The sequence below is a fragment of the Mycteria americana genome, chromosome 3 (genome assembly GCF_035582795.1).
Source record: "Mycteria americana isolate JAX WOST 10 ecotype Jacksonville Zoo and Gardens chromosome 3, USCA_MyAme_1.0, whole genome shotgun sequence".
Lineage (NCBI taxonomy): Eukaryota > Metazoa > Chordata > Aves > Ciconiiformes > Ciconiidae > Mycteria > Mycteria americana.
Window position 1 is genome coordinate 79,024,484 of NC_134367.1, and position 21,063 is coordinate 79,045,546.

Here is a 21,063-nt window from a genome sequence, read left to right on the forward strand (position 1 = left end):
GCTTCTGAGTATCCTTCATCTAAAGTGCTATAACTACTATCCTAAGCTACAGAACAGGTATGTCTGATTAGTTAGTGTGGAAATGCATGACTCCTCAAAAACTAGCAACTCAAGCATAGGCTCCATTTTTTTTTCTTTTTAATTCTGGCAGCAAGCTGACATATATTTAGCATACATGTACTCTTCCTGCTTACATTTATCTTCTCATATATTCTGTCCCTGCTTATGGAAATGCATGTTAGCCATCCTTTCACATATTTAACAACCTTAGTCAAAGTGCAAATAACATTTAGCATATGATGCTAAACAGCATCATTTAAAAAGAAGAATGAATTACCTATTTAAAAGAGCAAATAAAGGAATAACTATGATTTATTGTAGAAATGTGTACTTCAGTATTGCTTAACAATAAATACCTAAGTACAGACTTGCCCCCTAAGTAGAGCCACACATGAACATCTCTCCAAAACTCAACACTTTCTCTCTCACAGGACTGTAGCAAACTTTAAAGCACATTATGCTACTATCTTAATATCTGAAACTAGAACACCAGAAAATAAACAATTTTCAGTCTATTTTGGATCACAGAACTTTTTTTTACATTTTAATGATGCAGCTTAGCACAATTTTTCATGTAGTATTAGCCTTAAAGGCCTAGTAAACAAATTCTCTCTCTGCATATAGTCTCAAAGTCTGGGTATGATGAAGTCTTTTGCCACAAATCCTATTCCTCCAATCCCTTCTCGAGTACAGAAAAAAAGACTAAAAAGAAAAGAAGACTTCTTTGTCTAAAGACCACAGAAGCTGTCAGGCTTAAACTAGCTCAGGCACCAGAACCATTTCAGTCACCGAAACCTTCAGCTCAGCACAGACTATAAAGTAAGAAAAACAAACATGTTTAACTAACCTGCACAGAGCTCTATCCTTTCTATGCTCAGTGAGCTCACTGAAAGCTATCACAGGTATTGCTAAAGCATATATAGAGAGATATATATAGAAGTATATTGGGAAGACCTAAAGGAACATGTGGGTGAGGGGTTTTACCCAGATGTCTTTCCTCATGAAACCTACTCAATTTTCTACCAAAGGGAAGCTACAGTGATTTTCCAAACAATTAGAATGAGTGTATCCAGAGATGACTGCTTCCAGTCCTCTGCCAAACTTAAAGCCATCCAGCGCACCAAATCTGATGCCGTCTTTGCCCACTTCTAGGGCACATAGTAGAAAGGAAGGGGGAAAGGGTGAAAAGTGAAATGGCTAAACTAAAAAAAGGACAGAATTGGGACTTAATCTGAATTCTGAACCCACACACAGTTGTCATATTTGCTTCACAAGAAACAACACAAGAATGAGATATGCCATGAGAAAATCATGCATTTAAATGACTAATGAAGAACTACATTTTATACTGCAGTCAGCCAGACTGCTTACAGTAATTACATAAAAGTAGCAATGAATACTCTGATTTATTGTGTAATGATAAATAAAAAAGAAGAAAAAGTACTTTGAATGTTCACAAATATCCTTTAACTGAAACAACCAAATACACTCATTTAATCATTTGCATCATATTAGCAACAGCATATCTATCAACTAGCACTTATTTAACACTGACAGGAAATTAATGGATACAGGAAAGCACAACAGGAAAAATCAACAGTCAATAAAAGAATATATGTAAAATTTCTTAAAAAGTAATTTCATGTTTCTGCTTAAACAACTCATGTAAGGAAATATCAGAAAATGCTAAATATTTTGGTCACATTACATAATACATTCTCTTCTTGCTTGAATGTACAGCAGGTTACAGCACAGTATTACATTATGAAGTCTGTAAATGGAAATATTAGTATTAGGATGGCAATACCTTGGACTTACCCTAAGACAATCAATCTTATTGTTTTTCAAAGCCCAGGGAAAATTATGTGATATCTTCTTGAGGACTATACATCCTCATACGCAATATCACACTAACATTATAGTAAGCAATTTCTAATTTCTTCACTTTTTTTCCTTTAAAAACAGGTCAATTATGAAATTTTGGGTTTCTGTAAATGCATTAAGTCCACTGCACTTAACAGACAGTAACTTCTGACTGTGTATAATCAGTGTCATATTGTGTACTGAATGTACAATTCTATATACAATTTTCCATTTAAAAAATTTTTTTAAATTGTATTTAAAAATTACTTAACAACAGCACTTGTATGGGAGCAAAGCAGCTTAAGTTCCCACTGTACATAACTTTACACGGTCTCAGTAAGTATTGCTGGAAGAAAATAATGTATAAAGCTGTTGTTGATGTGTCCAGATTACAGATTCAGCAGTAATTAAGCACATGACCATGCACTTTGATGAACATAGGGCCATCCCCTTAGGGAAGTGATAACTTTGCTCCCACAGAGCAAGAGGTGATATAGGCAGCTTTCCATGTAGAAATTCTGTGTCAGTACAGTTTGTCCTTTCTTCCTATATAAAAATGCCATTAAAAAATTAGGAAAGACACCTGTGAAATTCAGTATCAGCGGTGTAAAAGATGCACATCTGGCTTATAATCAATGTGCTTAGCCTCTTCCTATTGTTGTGGCAGTGAAGCTTTGAATAATATAATTAAGGTTGGAGTTCGTAAATATTTTCCTGAGAAATTTGTTGGGAGATGAGGATCTATCCAGCGGAGCCTAAAACTTTCACAATCTTATGGCTCTTGCTACAGTCATCTGTTACTTTTGCTTGAATGATATGGAAAATGACAAATGGAAGAAGTCTTGTGAGTTATGTGAGTATTATATCTAGGAATCTGGAAAAGAAAAGATCTCCTTCTGGCAGATTAACTCTTAAAGTCCATTGAAAAAATTACCTTCTATCAAGATGTACCTTTAATGAATCTTTAAAGCAAGATCATGTATCTTACTGGTGTAACTTACACCAGCACCTCAAGTAAGATTAGATACACAAGCAAAGGAACTTTTCACTGTGTCTATATGAAGATGTTTTACCTCATCTATAAACTTCATAAAACATCCCATGAGGCTGTAATGCACAAAGTACAGACCAGACCTCAGACTACAAGTAGTAGGCTTAATCTGTAAACAATAGCTAATACATAAACAACTTTGAAGAACAGTTAAAATGAACCCCGAAATATCTAATCAGTTTCTTTAATCAAGACACCCTCCTACTTGGTTAAATTTTGCTTGCAAAAAACAATCAAAAATACTTTGCATGAAAAGCAGTCCAGTTCGTTCTCCAATTTCATTCAGAGTCCTGCCTAACTCAGCCATGATCTGGATATGAAAAATTTAAAGCTCAAGTGTTAGTTTATTAGAAATAGAGTTGTTTGTAAATGCTGTGTGCAACAATACAAGGCCTGGGTGTGTTTCCAGCATGTATTTTATTGGTAGATAATAGTCAGGGTTCAAAAAGTTGCAGTGAAAACCCAAATATCAGTATGAGCAGCATTCCTTCCCAGTGCTACATTTGCAGGTTTTCTCCAATACACTAAAAAAAAAAAAAAAAAGTCTTATAATCCCAGGTAGCTCACCATCAACCTGTCATGAGCGACTTTCAATCTAACATATACTGTGATAGATACAGGATCAATCTGGTACACACTGATGACACAACTCATGATATTTTGGGATATAGTTATGCCTTAAACACTGCAGTATATACTGATTGCCTCACTTTTTAATACTTCGGGTTTTAAAAAAAACCAAAATCCATCTAAAGTAAATTAATTCAGTGAACCTCAGTCACAGATAAATTTTGGTTCATTTAAGTCCAATCAGGCATTTCAGTTTATGTTCATGCTAATGAAATTCAGATAAACAACCCTGGCTGCAGGCCCATTGACTTCTGGCTGAAGAGTACACAGAGCTGTAAATCAGGCAGGACACAATTTCTGCATATAGGTTAATGACTGTGGTGTGTCACCAACGTGTAAGAGTACAGACACTAACCCAGAGAACTCAAAACAGCATTTCGCCTGCCTGGCAACTTTCTAATAAAAACAAAGCTTATTTTTCTGTCTGTATCACATTACATGATACGAACATTTATTAAGTAGGCTACACTAAAGCAAGAGGGATAGAGGGAAAATTGTACCCCTACTGATGTAAAGTGATTTAGGTTACATATTCAGTTTAAGTCACCAGAGATCCATGCTGACACCAAAAGAATCAGTTCCATCTTCTCCTCCTCATTTCTCACTTTCACCATTACTCAGGCAGTAGGATTTGTACATACATAACGCGAACTGAGTAAATAATCTAGCAAGTTTCTTTCCTAAAAATGTTGCATTCTGACAATTAAGATTTTTTGTTATCAGAGACATTTTATATGTCTATAGACTTTATCTTTCTAGAGGAAAATCACAGATAAGGCTAATCAGTATCTGTTTCATTCTATAAACAAAACGCATTCAAATTATTCTTTTTGACTTGGCAAGTGTGTTTTAAATCTGGTTGTGCTTATTTTCATGTAAAAATCTAACACTAAGAAAGCCACATCTGCATAACTACCTTTAGTGTAATAAATACAGCCACCTTAAAGATCACTGTCAGCAACAGGGAAGTAGCAGGGAAGGCAGAAAGACCCGCTTGACGATAACAGATATAAAGCTGAATGACAATGATAGCATAACTATTGCTTGAGACTTTTAATTTAACAGTTTCGGGAGAGTTAGCCATAAAACAGAAGTTTTAAAGCTTAAGAAAACAGTGGACAAATTACACTGTTGCAGCTATTCATGTTAAAACTTCACTAAGACAATGGTCAGCAGTTACTTTGCTTTTGTAGTTGGCTCAAAAAATTTTATGAGCACTTTCACAAAAATGTATTTTCAGGTCACCCCCACCAAAAAATGGAAAGTTTGAGCAACTAGTAATAAATTCCACTTAGCAATATAAGATTCTTGAAGCTGAAATGTTATCCAAAGCATTCATTCAGTTTTAGCATCAAGATCCTTGACCCAGACTATAAAATGTATTTCAAACAAGTGATGATTTCTTATAGTGATTTCAAGCATCTTCGAGAAAATCATCATTTTCACAGGAACATAGCTCTTTAACATAAGTAGTATTTGTTTCTGGTAACATCAAAGTATTTTTTCTCTTCTGTCTACAGAAAGCATTGTCATGATTTACTCACTTGATTCATAATACTGTTTTTCTGATTGCATTTGTGGATTACAACAGCCATCCTGCAGTACAGCAGTTTGTAAACCAGGAAGAAAGTAGTAAACAGGTGGTCTATTGCTACATACTTTTACTCTTCCATTAGCTAACCTCTTTACACCAGCAAAAATGTACTACCACCTTAGTACCAGACATATAGTCATCACCACCAAAAATCTGGCTCAATATAGCCTTTTCTATCCTTTGTCCACCATTTTCTTTTTCTATAATTCTGCAGAAAACACTCAGTTATCTTCTAGGAAGTAGCTATAGCCCCTCTATTTAAAACGGGAATTACCACCAGAATTTAAACCCCAAGCACCTTAGAAGTCAGCCACAGAGCAATGCAGATGCAGAGTAAAATCAGTGTTTCTTTCCTCACCTTCTCAGTAATCTCCTCTTCTGCATTTTACCTGGTACATTCTAAATCATTGTTAGAACAGTATGAATCTTATGTTTGCACACAATCTCACAAAATTTAAGATCATTACAAAATTTACGATCTTTGTCAGCCCAGGCCGACTCATAAGGAACAGTTTCTGAGTCTAGTAAGTACGGGATTATACCTAAAGCAACCAAACAGAAATACCTCCAGAACTCAACACACTGCTTTATAACCTCTGTGTCAATGTTCATATCTAAAATTGACTTAATACATGTTGCAAGTAGGAAATTTTGGGATGATATATCCAGTATTTTACTGAGGCTTACCTCCTGCACATACTGCATAATTTTAATTCAAAACTTACCAGGTTTAGATCCAAGAAGACCAAATTATGTTCTCAAAACATACACTAATGTAACAGATATTACGGGTTGGTGGAATAATATTTGCAACTCAAAATGGGTAAATTGAACCTCCAAAATGAATACCAGTACATTCCAAAATAAAAATGCCAAAAGGCTGAAAATATTAAAAAAAACCTGTTAACCTCTTTTGCCTTTCAGAAAATGGTAGAACCTAGACATAAAAATTATAACAGTCAAGTTTTACCAAAACTAGGTTTCCTTTTTAAATCTAAAAATAGGAACTGAGCTGTTCAAAGCTAAATATTAATCACAAATAAAAAGGACTTACCTTCCTGTCTGTTATTTTTCCTTTTTAGCCATTTTTCCACAGTTTCCGCACTTACACTTTCCGACACAAACTCATCCAGTACCTGGGGGTGAAGAGAAAGATAGGCCTTCACTTTTTCATCCGTTAAACCTGAAAGAGAGAATATTAATTGATTACATTATTGGTATGAAATTCCTTGTATGAAACAATACCTAGACGCCAGCAACCATCAATATTCTTTTGTTTAACACGCTGATTGAATGCATGCCTATTTAAATTGTCTCCTCCCAGACAGAACAATATCCAGTCAAAAAAATGAACCGTCATATAGAAAATAGTAGAAGCAAAGCATATCCATGGAAGATACTGTGTACAAAAAGTCCCCTACAGGAGTACACATAAACATTACCAGGAAGAAATAGCCAGGAAGGAATTTAGGACTACGATTATGACTCTAAAATTATTTATTTCCAAGATATGCAAGATGATACATTAATAAAGACACTGGGTGGAAGGAGATAGAAGAAAGTGAACTGGTATTTCTCGTAGAGCATCAAATTGAGTATTCTCACTGCAAGTGGCAGCAAAAGCAACAAAAACTATTATGCGATACCAAAATCAAGTGCAATTTTTTAAATACTGGAGTTACTTAAGTAACTTTAGAAATATAAACTGCTTTTACATGCACACTTCCATTGCCTTAGTTATTCCGTTATCAAAATAAAAGTAATTGTAGCTAAAAGGCCTTTACAATATCCGCAACAAAAAGAAAACGCCAGTACCCATTTCAGAAAAAGAAGCAAGATTCAGAATCTCAGATCCCTGACACAATCATAAATAAACTCCCAAATTCATAAAATTACAATCTGATCACACGTTTCACAAATGCCCTGAACAAAACCGCTGGCCACAGGGAGATGAACCCAAGAGTGCCGAGGCTTTCCAAGGGAGGGCAGGAAAGAAGCGCACCTGTCCCGAGGGACTGAGCTCCAGGCTGGCACAAAGGGAGCAGGCACCCCGAGTACCAAAGCCTTAATGAGATCTGAGGGGAAGAGGAGTAACAACTGCTGTAATGACTCTCAATACGCCTTCTCCTCTTGTGCTGTGTGTATAGAAATGTAACTAAATTCTCCACAGAAAGCAGCCTAGGTTTCTCTTCAAAATGCTGCCCTCCAAGAGAGGGGAGAAGAGAAACGCCCCTCCAAACAACACCGACCTCTTTTGGAGAGCATTCGTGCTATACAATGAGATCAATTTTCCTATTTTATGCTTCGCACACTATCAGAACATGCTGAAAACAGCGATAGTGTAATTTAAATGCTAGTCAATGACTGTAACCTTTAAGATGTCTTACAAATGTTTACTACGAAAGCCTTCAGGAAGCCATACCAGAACACAAACCAACACCTCCCGCCCGCAGAGCGCCAACCACGCACGCCACTCTCCCCACACCAACTGCACCACATCATTCCCACCACGTCAGCCCCACCGGCCCAAACCTGGCTTAAAATACCCTTTCTCTTAATCCACACAGGCAGCAGGTCCTGGTGGATATCATAGCCTCAAATAACAACATTCCCACTTACAGGCAAGAATCTCCAGATCTGGATCACTTGAATTAAGAGAGCTAAGGGAGCACCCTGATTTTCATTAGTAAAGAAGAAAAGGTTCTTCCTAAAGCAGTAAGAGCAGGAGATGATCAGCAAGTGGGGGGGAAACAAACAAACAAAACCCCACTACTTTGATTGTTTAACCTTAGGTGATAGTTTTTAAATTTAGATCATAATGCATCTATAAAGAAGCACATGTGCCACATGAACAAAACGATTTTTCAGCCAATACAGGTATCGCCTCACACACTGAAAAATCAGACTAATAATATAATTTTGTAATTCACTCAACTAAGAAAAATGTAATACCTTGAAAAAGTAAGTCTTTCTAATTTCATAGTAATAGAATTTGAAAAGAAAACATGTGTTTGGAGAATCATTCATAAAGACTAGAGCGTTTTGAAGATTGATCAGAGTTAACCATCAGAAAGTCATCAAAATTTATCTGCCTTTTAAGTTCTGGATGAAAAATGATCAATACAGGTCTGTAACAAAATGCCTGCTACTTGCAGGTTATCTTTAGACTGCAAACACACACTTTTTGCTTCTAGTAAGAAACTAGGAACTGAAAAGTTTGTAAAAATAACAACTGAAATTCTACAAGGGTCAATTTGTGTTTTCAGTGAAAATAACCTTAACTTTCTTACGCGTGTAGTCTGTATTCCTTGACTTCAATGTTTTGGAAATATTGGAAGGAAATATTTCCTCAGTTCAAACCTTTATGGGTTGTGGATTTTGTAATATACACATCAAAATTCAATAAAATGTCAATTTGAAGTAAGAATTCAGTCTACATGTCAGGAGTTTAATTTCCATTCCAGATATCTTGCAATTTCAGCAACCTGAGGGTGAAGACTCTGCTTTAACCTTATACGGAAAAGTGATTCATGGAGCTGATATAAGAAATCCTACAACAGTCTTTAGTGAAAGAAAGGAGGGTAATTTAAAGGTATCTGTGCAGATGTGCTTTTTCAATGTCAGATTTGTGGATGGGAGCAAGCAGAACAGGATTTACAACCACATTTGCAGAGTTAAAAAGGAGTCACTTAAATCTATTTTCTACATAGATTAAAGCAGACTTACGGTCCTCCTAATTGTTAGTCTACTGTGTCAAAAAATATGTACTACAACCATACACACAAACCCCACAACCAAAACCAGCAAGAACACATTGTAACCTCACAAAATGTAATATTAAGAAAATGTAACATTAATAGAAAATAGCCTTTCAGAAGAAGCTTAAACTTTTTGTGGTTTATGTACATTAGCGCAAAAAGGTGTTGTAAAGAAGCTTGAATGTAAGAGCGTTCTACAGCTGTGCATAAACAATTATTTTATGGCATATATAAAGCCTTCTACATTGTAAGATGTACATAAGAATAAGATTTTTACAGAAGAATATGCATAGACTCAATGATGGATACACTTGCTCTCCTGAACATTGTTCACATGTTCCTGAAAACTTCTGGTACATATGTTTTTGTTAAATATTATCAACCTCTCTACTGAACTGTTGTAATCTTTTATTTCTGAAATATGAAAAAAAAAAATTTGAGAATTCAGAGGCACTGATTAATAACATTTGAATAAACAGGGCAATAATACTTACACCCAAACTCAGGAACCAAAAGTTCATCATGCCAGCCAGGTATCATTTACAGAATTAGAAACCAACAAACAACCAAAACACAAGCCAATGCTGGTTATTAATTTTTCTGTTACTAATGTATTGGTCTTAAGTATTTGGGCAGTAAACTTTTCTACATGCATTCACATTAGAAATATTTTTCCACTACTCCTTTCTTCTCTCCCCTTACTACTGTTGGACCCATAGACTAGTAGAGACAGTACTCTGTGTCTATCTACTATTTCCACAGTGCTCTCTACACAACAGGGAGCTTCCCTTCACCTCCAGCGATGCCAGGACTTCTCTCATTCTTGTGCATCAATATTTGCGTGGAGCATAAAGTATACACATCAACAATATCTAACAAAGAAAAAGGTAGTAGTGCACACATTCATAACTGTGTTGGTCCATATGCTTTCTCACAAGTAGCCCAAACAAAAGCTTCCCTCGCTTCTTTTCATGCACCCCCAGAAAGCGCTGCCTCTTGTATCTGGAACCTGTCTGTCCTCCGACAGAGCTGTGGCAGTTATCAAGAGGGACCATTACTCGGGGCGGCTGAACTCTGGCCAACAGCCTAGCATGCAGCAGGCCAGAGAGCACAGAAAGACTGGAACGACCCTAATTCCTCTGGAAATTAACGGAGGAATCTGGCTTTGGGTTGAATGTCCATTCATTCCATTTATGCATTAGAGTTTGCCTTTCTGATTCATACATACATCCTGTTTAATTAAAAACACACACCAAACCACCTTTCTCCCTTGTATTCTTATTTTGACGTGATAAACCCACATTTCAGTGCTGATATTCTTCTGGCTCAACTTGCTATTGCCATGTTTTACGCACACACTAACTATTTGTTCTGAATTTGCGATTAAATAATGAAAATGATAATAAAAATATCGTGCAAAAGGACACACGTATATGAGATAAGCTCTTCCTTTTTCCATTTCCCTCTGAACAAACCATAGGCAAAAAAATGGCTCAGGCTGCCCGCTGCTTGCCTCACTTCCTGACCAGCACCTGGTTAGGTTTCCTTTGTAGATCTCGATTTGAAATGTTCTCTTTGGTCATGCCATCTGCTTTTAAAAGTTCATTCATACGCACAGAAAACATTAATCAAGGTTGCTTTGGTTTCATTTTTTTCCATTTCTTGGCTACCACTGTCTGAACAGTAAATGGAAATAACAGCTTTTCAATAAAAGCTAGGTTTTATGCAAGTGTTTCACCTTATTGTGTTTTTTGTGTATCTCATTTATTATAGGGTAGGATGATATAAAATTGGTAAAGCTCAATACAAAGCAGAGGGCAGAAGACGGCCTGTCCCCCCACACCACCCAAGAAGCAATTCCTTGATCAGCGAAAGGCCTTTTTACTGCCAAAGGGAACAATCTTTCTGGCAGGACATTCATTCTGGGATGTTAGGATTGGGAAGGGTGAATCAAACAATAGAAAAGAAACAATTGTATTTACCTATAGTGTTCTATAAACTGATGTATCGGTGCACTCTACCAAATAAACAATAGCCCTGTTTTTCCACTTTGCATATGCCTGAGGCTTGAGCCGTTCATCTAATTTGGCATAGCTCATGCCAGTCTATCAAAATTTTGGTTTTGTGTTTTGTGGTTGAGGTTTAGTTTTTTTGGTGATGGTGTTTGTGGTTTGTTTTTTTTTTTTTTTAAATAACTCCTTGGCTTTCAATGGAGCACGTATAAGAGTGTTTTGGGGTTGTTTTTTTCTTCCTTCACAAACTACGAGAAATAGTTTCTTTTCCACTGAAATTAATAGCAGAAATATATACAGTTGAGACAGAATTATGGGTGGATTTCTTCCCTTTCTTATTTTAGTAAACTAGTTATGGAAAATACAAATATTGCTACCAAATATCACAGTTCAGTAATTTCAACATAAAGTAGAAAGCCAAAAGTTTGTCATAGTCTGGTCCAACAAATAACTACCTTTTCAGTGGTCCTATGATTAATACTTAAAAAACAGGCTTCATTTCACTAAAGGAAAAGAATAAAGAAACCTTTACCTGAAGATAATGTAGCAAGTTTAGTAGAGCTATTTGAAGAGGAATAATTATTCACGTAGATTCTGAACTGCCACAAGAAACTATCTTTTCTTTTTATTTATTTCAACAGTGTCCCTGGAGTAGATCATTCAGGCTTCAAAAGCATAACTAGGACTTTGACTGGTTTTGTTAGTACTTATACTAAAAGCAAAACAAAACCAAAAACCCCAGCACCACCACCATCAGCTCCAATATACCTGTATTTCTGTGTCCCATACAAAGCCAGTGTGAGTATCGCAGGCTGCTTGATTTAGTGATTGCCTGGCCTGCTCAAGCCTGGATTCCCCTTTTCATCTACTGGTAAAGCTTTCATTTCAACAACTCCAACATTTCATTAGTGATAACATCAGGTAGAACCCTAAAAGAGATCAACTGAATTCACAGAGTAATCTCCCACTGTCCGATGTAAGTAAACCAACAGCTTCATAAGTCAAAAAGAAAATCTGTAGCACTAAAAAAAATACTGAGAGAAAATTAGGGAACTTTCATTGCAGCTGGGCATACTATGCAAGCAGATCATTTTACAGGTACTGGCACAAATATTTTTCAAGAAGCCTTGCGTGAGTGAAGACAGTTTCCAAATGAAATGTATATTTGAATGACCAATAAAGCATAACTGTGGACAGAGCTTATGGAATAGGAAGATTCATGTAACAAATGTGTTCATATTCACCCTGTTTACCACAATCCTCATAATGTCTATGTTAGGGTTTAGGAGAGACGGAACCTGTAAACACTGTCAGTCTTATATGCTGCTGTCTTAAGACGCCAGCGAAATACTCCTTGGAAAATAACTGGATATCAACACTTTAAAAAAAATAAAAAGCATAAAACACCATTACTTCAATTTTAAGGAAGAAACTGCTTTTTGAGCAGATGTGGCAAATTACAGCAAGCTCAGCATCTTAGAAACTCACTTTACTGGTTTAAATTGTAATGGTACTGCAAGGCGACATTGTAGGTTTGTCTACACCAGTAAACTGAATATGTCTAGGGCTGTTCACTGACCTGAAACCAAGTGGCTTATAACCTCCTCCATCCTTAATATTAAGCTCTTTTGACCTCCGACAATGAAGATGAGGGAAAACTGGACCAGGAATACATGCTGATTGCCTGCTGGGAACCATCCCTGGCCCGACCCTTCTCCAGACCAACGCCTGGGACACCACTAGCTGGCTTTGGCCAATGCACTGCCAAGAACCATTCTAACAATGTAACCCCATAGACAAAAAAAAAATCCAGTACATAAGAATGCTCCTGCGCACTGTTTGTTTACTATCCCAGATACAGCATAGATGGATTAAAAAATAAACTAAGAAACAAGACCTCCTCCTTCAACCATCAATTATCAGTAATCACTCCTTGCCTTTGAGCCAGTCTCCAACAGCCTTCCTTTTTAAAAAAAAAATAAAGCCAAAAATCACTTGAAAATTATACTTTTGCTTTCAGCTTTTTAAGCTGCCTAAAATATTTAAAACATTTCTTAGATATTAGATAACTTATGTAGTACTGAATCAATTAATGGCTCCACTCTCTGGCTCTTAATCCATGTTGTACTGCACTCTCCTCTGAGAATAGCTTCATACTGAGCAGAATAAGCTCAGTATAAAGCAGAACTGACTGTGAATGAGCTGAAAGAATTGAAGCCTAGAGCTATGTTTAAAAATCTGCTCCATTTAGCAACATGAGTCAGTGACATCATTAGCAATTCTTGCTATTTTTTCATTGGTGTGATGATATTTGGTCTTTTTCTAAAACCACTAGCTCCATCAAATCTCAGGATTAGGCAAGAATTTTAGTTTTCACCTAAAGTTTCTGGTTCCCAGGCTGGGGGGGGGCATGTGGGGAGGCAGGGGAGAATGGATAAAAATTGATGAGCCAGCCTAATAGTTATCGAGGCTCAGCATTTTATCCTAGAACAGCTACACTCTGAAAGACTGCAGTCATTGCTTTCCTCAAAACCCTTGCAACAGTGTTTGATGCATGACATACCGTTCACCCAGTTAGACAGGATCCAATGCTTTGAAAACACATTGTGAGGGTATACGCTGGTCAATATAAGAAATCGGATAGATTTTAGGTATTGAGAAAGCTTTTATTAATAAAGATGAAAGGAAATAACTATAAATGTTGTAAATGTTGCATCTCAACATTTAAAAATAAAAAATACAGTGTAAAAAAAAAAACAACCAAAAACAAAACACAAAATTGGCTGTTTGGTTTAATAAACAATTCTTCCCTGAAATTAGAGGGGCCACGGAGTCACAGCAAATATGGGCAAAGTCATAATTTCTCCAAGTAACAATATATTGTGCCACATAGAAAAACTACAAGCCAAGGGAAAAAAAAAATCAAATCATGATGTTAAACATTTTCCAGATAAGGTATTATCTGAAACAGAAAAAATATCTACCTCAAATACAAGTAACGAATGTATAATATTAAAATCAAAATGATGAAGAGAGATGTGTAACACTTCCTCAAAATCAGCACTTGAAAATAAATATCATACTTGTACAAAAGAAGGAACCTTAAAAATATCTGAAAGTAATCCAGAAGAGCTAATTTGAACAAAACTTTGCCTGTGTTCTCCTTTATTTAAAGCTATCTTGCCCCATCTCTTTCTTACACAAAGATCACCTCTCTGTATCTTTCTACAGAACCTTATGATATTTGTAGTTATTCTCAAAAGCATTCAAGGCATGTGTGTACATTGCTTCATTTGGATTAAGCATTAATCCCATTAAATCAATCCCTTCTTTGTTCAAAGCATCAGGATTCAAAACCACAGGCACAGTCAGTTTTGGAATATCCCTTTCAAGTCAGACTTTTTTTCTTAATCCATTTAAGTATACAGGAATGTAATGCAACTAAGTGCCCAAACTCTGTGAAACCTGACATTACTGGTCTGGCAAAAAGTATAATTACTAACAAGAAGCAATCAGAATGGTCAAACCTCTTTTTTATTTCTCTTTTCTTGAAAAATTAATTCACAAACTCATTTGTGAGCAGCTCCATTCAACTTTTTTGCCCCTTGTCCTCCAACTCCTGCCTGCACTGCTAGAAGAAAAACAATACGCAGCTCTGGCGTTCACAGTATTACCAGTGAAAAACAATAATGGGGTACACAAAAAGACTGCACTGTCGATTTGGGTATTTAAAAAGGGCATAAGTTTGTTTCACATACCATAAATTTTATCATTAAACATTTCAAATCTTCATATAAAGATGAATGCTTAATTATGCCTTCCTCCACTCACTGCATAAAACTGCAAGCTCTGTATACACTTAGATCACAATTTCACCCACAATCGAGTGCAGTCAGTCGTGCAGTGGCTACAGCAGCCAGCAGTACGTCATGCAGCATTTCAGCCAGGACACCAGCAGCACTGCTTAAGTTTTAGAGAGAGAAAATAAAGACCAGCTCGGCCAAACAGAGCTGGAATGCATTTATACAGAAAGAATACCAATAACCACCTCATCCTGTATCCTGCAATTCAAATCCCTTATTCCTGATGAAAAAGCCATGGATGTATCTTTGCATCTGGACATGCCAGATGCTGAGCAACGCATGGACGTAAGCACCTTTAGTTCCCACCAACTTCCACAGTGGTTTTTCTGATATTACCAGCATCTTGCAAGCTTGAACCCTAGACATCTACAGATACTCAGCTGGTTATGTCTCCCAAAATCTAGCACTCAAGAACCGCAAAGTACTGCCAGCTCTGAGCACTGTTCCAATATTAAGTTAAAAAGAAAAAAGCCACATAAGAGTGTTTATGAAAGCAGTTTTCATCAGCTAGAGGTAAAAAGCCTATAATATTTCCACAGGAATTACACATGTGCTTAATGGGGTGAATGAGTGTTCCTAATTTGAATAATTGTTTTTCATGGGTATCAATACACACTTCAAATTGTCTGAATGGCATAATCCTGCACAGCACATATAGTGTTATGCTGTAATACCATCCATTATTTGATGTATGGGGCTTTTTAAAACTCTGAATGTTACTTTCCTGGTTTGAGAGTCGCTTCTCTCCAGTTCTAATTAGCACTTGGGAATAACTCTGAGGGGTCTGTAACAAGCTTTATTCTCCTTCCAGGTGCATGATGGGACCAAATCTGGGGATTTAATTAACACTCAGCAAAAAGCTAACAAAAGGAATACAGAAATGCTTTAGCAGTTGCAAATTGTAATCAAATTCATTTCAAATCTTTGCTTGAGGAGAAAGCTATGTGTGATCTTAAGGTTACTGACAAAAATAATTATCAACATACTTAAAAATAATGTATCACATTAAAGCAAGAAAAACATATTTGTAAACATATAAGGAACATCTCAGTATGACTTATAATTATTTTCTCTTTTTTATTCTCTTGTGCAGACACACAGCTGGGGTACCTTGTATCCTGCCCAAAATATACCTGACCAGTAATAGTTAATTTAACAGTGACAAGTACCAAAATACAGTTCATTCGTAACTCATTATGAAAAATGTCAAGTCACTCAGGCCTTGCACGTATCTAATCCCTGGGAAGATCATATGCAGCTGTAAATTAAACTACTTAAAATCTAACAATTATACAAGGTAAGAACGCCTTAACTCTTCCCTTGAATACAAGCGTTGGGACAAAGTTCTTGATTTATGAGTTCTCTGATAATACCTTCTGGCTGATGTAATGTCTTCCTCCCACCTGACACCTGATCCCTGAGTAGCTCCCTATTTGGGTAAACTCTTCTGGCTCAAGAGTAGTCCCATTGTCTTTATTACCAAAGTTGTAATTGTAATCATTATCAAATGAACTCCCATGAATAAAGTTCTGTAAATCCTTTATAATATACTTACCAATATATAGTGCTGTTCCCTAAAACGCTACTTAACTTATTCCAGAAACAAGATCCAGTATGACAAAACCTCCTCTGAAGGATACTACATGCTTGTGCCAAGTCTCACTCTGTTATTTTACTAAATAGGATACAGAGATGTTCTTCCTTTTGAAAGGAGCATCCCACTTCATCTTAACACTTACATTAGTAAACGTTTTAGGACAGTTTCCCAGGGCACAGAACTCTTCTTAAATAACAACTACACATAGTCAAATAACACACTACTTACCAACAAGACCAGACACCTGAGTGTTCTCTACTTTGGTAGTAGTAGGACCATATCTGCAGCACCACAGATAAGGATTTGTCATTCTTTTTTAATCCCCCCAACCTTACGGTCTTAGGAGGCTTAAAGAGAAATACAGTCAACATCCTTTACAAAATGAGAAGGTACAAAACCCAAAGAAATCTCTCGCTAAAAAGCTGTACTAAGAAGAAACCTGACATGGCTGCATCCAGAAAGGTTTGATTGGGTTCACAGGAAGCGAGCTCTTCAAAAACAAACCATGCTAGTCCAACGTTTTTCTAGACGTCATGGCTAAAACAAAACGTATAGAAAAATACATGTCTGTAGTTTAAATTATGTATTTTGCTGATTCTGTAACTGTACTATGCACAAGCCTAACGAGTATATGAATGGAAAACTTCAGAGAAGATGCAAGAAGCAGGCTGCAAGGTGCTATTCTTACCTGATCTAAAGCTCAGCCATGACGTTTATGGGTTCATTTGTTTTAGGACAGATAGAAACTACTGTCAAGACCCTGACCTACTGATTAAAACAAAGAGTGTCACCTGCTAGCTGTACATTAAGCCTAACAAATTGAAGGCTGAACTAGTGCATATCTTTTAAAAAAAAAAGACATTTGATTTTAAATAAAAGACTCAAGCTGTAGAAGAGTTTAGCACATTTCCCAGTTAATCTCTGCAGGTTACTAATGAGTACTAAATGGGCGTACCTATTAAAAAAATTTTAAAAAAAAAAATCACCTTCTAATTCCAGTATCACCTTTTCTTATTCCAGCTTCCAGCAATTAAGTTTTTTTCATATTTTAACTATTAGTTTAAAAGAGTTTTCAGCATTAGAGATCGTCTCTTTGTAAAGGTCCCACTAGTCTGAACGAGTAACATCTATCCTCTTTACAAAGTGGAATAGGCTCACTTTTCTAAATTATAACACTATATTCTTACAGCATTTCACAATTCCAAAGAGATTTAACTCCAACTATTCATATGCACTATCTTACAGTAGTTTCAGAAAAGTCTCTAACCTAACTCAAGCACCTTGACCAAATTTTAATACTTGCAACTAGAAAAGAAGTTTTAAAAAATAAAAGCTTCCAAAAGTCTCAAAAAAATCGGTTTTTGTGACAGAGATTCTGGCTTTATCACTTAAATGTTAAAGAGGACAACATAGCCTTCCCTTAACCCCACCAAAAGTGCTACAGCAGATGTTTTAGCAATAAAGTTGAAATATGAAAAGTGAGTACCACATAATTAATCTTGGAAACAGCTTTTTTACCTTACCTTTGGTATTACTATAAAATATAGATACAAGATGCCTCTTTATACAAAATTAAACTTTGACTGACATTTAAAATAAAAAAAAGCTATTTAATTCTTTTGTGGGGAAAAGAAAGCCTACCTTCAGACTAATTAAGCACTGAAAGTAAAGCACTGACTCCATCAAACTGTCAGAAAAAAGTTAGAAACTCCAATTTATTTAAAACACAATAAAGGAAGAGAATTATTTTCTTTTTCTGCTACCCCTTTTTTTCAGCTGTATAAATGAACAGAAGGAAAGATGATTTTTCAGAGATGCTATCTCTGCTCAATTTTATGGTGATGGATGTAATGATATCTCCTTGTCAGTAAAATATGGCCTAGGAAAAGCAGTATAATTTGAGATATTTAAATGAATATGCCACTGAAGTAAAAGCGGTTTGAAGTAATAATTAAATACTGTGTTACATACACTTGTACATTACAGACAAGGACACATTGTGCAACCCTTACTTGCACTGGTGAACACTTATAGGAGTAGTCCTATTGACGTCAATGAGACTACTTACGTGGGTAAGAGCTCACTAACATGTGAAGAGTTGTGCAACAAAACCCCAAACACGTTTCATTCCACACATTGTTTCAAGCTTTGTCCCTCAACCACAAGTTTTTCCCTAATAGTGTTAATAATATAATTTCATTAATGTTACCATTCAGAAAAATATGTGAGAACGTACAACTTGTTCAGTGGTATCTCACATCGCCCACTATTTCAGCTAAATACCAAATCAGAGGCACAGAAGAATCGTGGATTCACTGAGGCTGGCAGGCACCCCTACAGATCGCCTAATCCAGCCCCTGCTCAAGCAGGGTCAGCTACAGCGGGTTGCTCAGGGTCCTGTCCCATCGGCTTTTGAGTATCTCCAAGGATGGAGACTCCACAGCCTCTCTGGGCAGCCTGTGCCAGTGTTCAATCACCCTCTCAGTGAAAAAAGTGCTTTCCTGTGTTCGGGTGGAAATTCTCGTGTTTCAGTTTGTGCCCATTGCCTTTTGCCCTGTCGCTGGGCACCGCTAAGAAGAACCCGGCTCTGTCTATTTTACTTTCCCGCCTATGAGATACTTACACACATGGATAAGACAGCCCCGAGTCTTCTTTTTTCCAGGCTGAACAGTGCCAGTCCCAATCATCTTTACGGCCCTTCACTGGACTCACTCCACTATGTCCATGGCTCTCTTGTACTGGGGAGCACAGAGCTGGACCCAGCACTCCAGATGTGTCTCACCAGGGCTGGGCAGAGGGGCAGGATCACCTCTCTTGACCAGCTGGCAACTCTCTTCCTAATGTGGCCCAAGATGCTGTTGGCCTTCTTTGCTGTGAGGGCACACTGCTTGTTCACCTGCACACTGCAGGTTCAATACAAAGGAATTACAGGAACCAAGGCTATAGGCATTCCTACTTCCTAGCAGGTGAAATAAATGGAAATACCTTCTACTGACTTGGATGTTGGCACAACTGAATAAAAAACAACATATGGGGTTGGCTGCTTTTCCACAAGCTTTCACTGGTGAGGCAACCCTCTACTCATGCAACCTCATGTGGCAAAACATCTCCCATCAATACTATTTTAGACAAGAATTCAAATAATCTATTTGTTACTATTTTAACATTTTCTTGTTGGCAACCACAGTAAAACAAAGATGCAGTGTTTCAGTCAGGCCCATAGTTTTATTATAAAGCTTAAGCAAATGCCACAGAATTCAAGGCTAGTTTCAAAAATTAAAAATGAGCAGCTGCATCTTTTCCCTGTCCTCCTCCTGCTCATCATCTCCCCACCCTCTTTTGTTTGTTTTGGAGACAGTGTAGCTCACTAACATGTGTTCACCTCCAAAAAGCATCCTTACAAGAAAAAGGAGAGGGAAAAAAAAAAAAGAAGAGTTGGAAAGAGCAGAAGTGAAAAGGAAAACAGGAGAGATGGAAAATGAGAACTTGTGTTTGTAGAGGACTCAGGAAACACCTTAAAAAAACCCATTTCAGTCTACATTCCTACATTCACAGGATGCATGTTCTGCATTGTGTCTTTGCTATAATGATTTACATAAACTTTTCACAGGCAATGACGATAAAGTACTCAATGAGAAAAAAACTTCTGGTAGAATCACTTCACCTTTCAATTTAATTCAGCTTTGTAATAACCTGATTTTATTTACAGCCTACTTGAACTTGGTAATTGGCTACATTCAGAAAACACTTTAAAACTATAAAGATGTCCATATAAGACAGACACTTTAATAAGAAAGTTAAAGCACATTTCCACAGGGCTGGTCATAAATTTTCACTTTAGTGTGTTACAGTCCTGGGGGCTGAGATTCCAATTTCTGTCCAGCACGCTGACCAACCAAAACAGTTCTCATGAGACTGTAATAGGCCCATTACAATACCATATAATGACAAAACAAAAATTCTAAAAACATACCTAAAAAATCACATTGCTAGTACATAAACAGACTGATCCACTGCCAAAACTAGCCAGTTAAAAGCTGTATCATAAAATATCCAATAGGAGAAGTAAACAAAAGAACTTCAAAAATTTCAAATCAGACAAATAAAGAGATTTAACAAATAAGTAGCTTTCAACATTTTTTAACTCCAGATTCACTCCAGGAAAGCCTCCAAGACTGCAACTTCTGTAGGCTGAAGAATATAAATTTTAATACTATTCAATTTCACTGACAGTGACATGAAAGATCTGGAGAAAAACACAGTGCACCCAAGATAACTAAAAAGTGACTCCGTGTTGTACTGCAAGAAAAATGGCACCAGGAGGTCTCTCAAGGATATAGTATAAATGATAAAAAGCAGTCATAAATGACAATACATTACTGTTTCTCCTCTAGTACCACTGTTCCATTTTACAGATTAATGGCTTAGTAATTTTTTGAAGAGCAGTTCTGGGGACTAGCGCTTTGTTCATGTTACTTCACGAGCTAACGAACATACCTAACAGTCAAACTCACCCGAGTCCCCTGGCATGTCTTTCCAGCAAACAAGCAATCCTGTAATGCTTATGTTCAAATGACAGTGACACACATACTGTAACTTCATTGTGAGATACCCAAGCATACTGAGGTCAGTAAA

General features: G+C 36.7%; 1 protein-coding gene across 2 annotated transcripts in view; it reads right to left on the reverse strand.

Moving 5' to 3' along the window:
• The window catches only part of PDE10A (phosphodiesterase 10A), a 195,208-nt gene that overhangs the window by 101,797 nt on the left and 72,348 nt on the right, over nucleotides 1-21,063 (reverse strand). For both annotated transcript variants that reach the window (XM_075499111.1, XM_075499112.1), the window contains exon 2: nucleotides 6,253-6,381. In XM_075499111.1, the coding sequence (XP_075355226.1) occupies nucleotides 6,253-6,381 (129 nt within the window). The remainder of the gene's footprint in view (nucleotides 1-6,252; nucleotides 6,382-21,063) is intronic.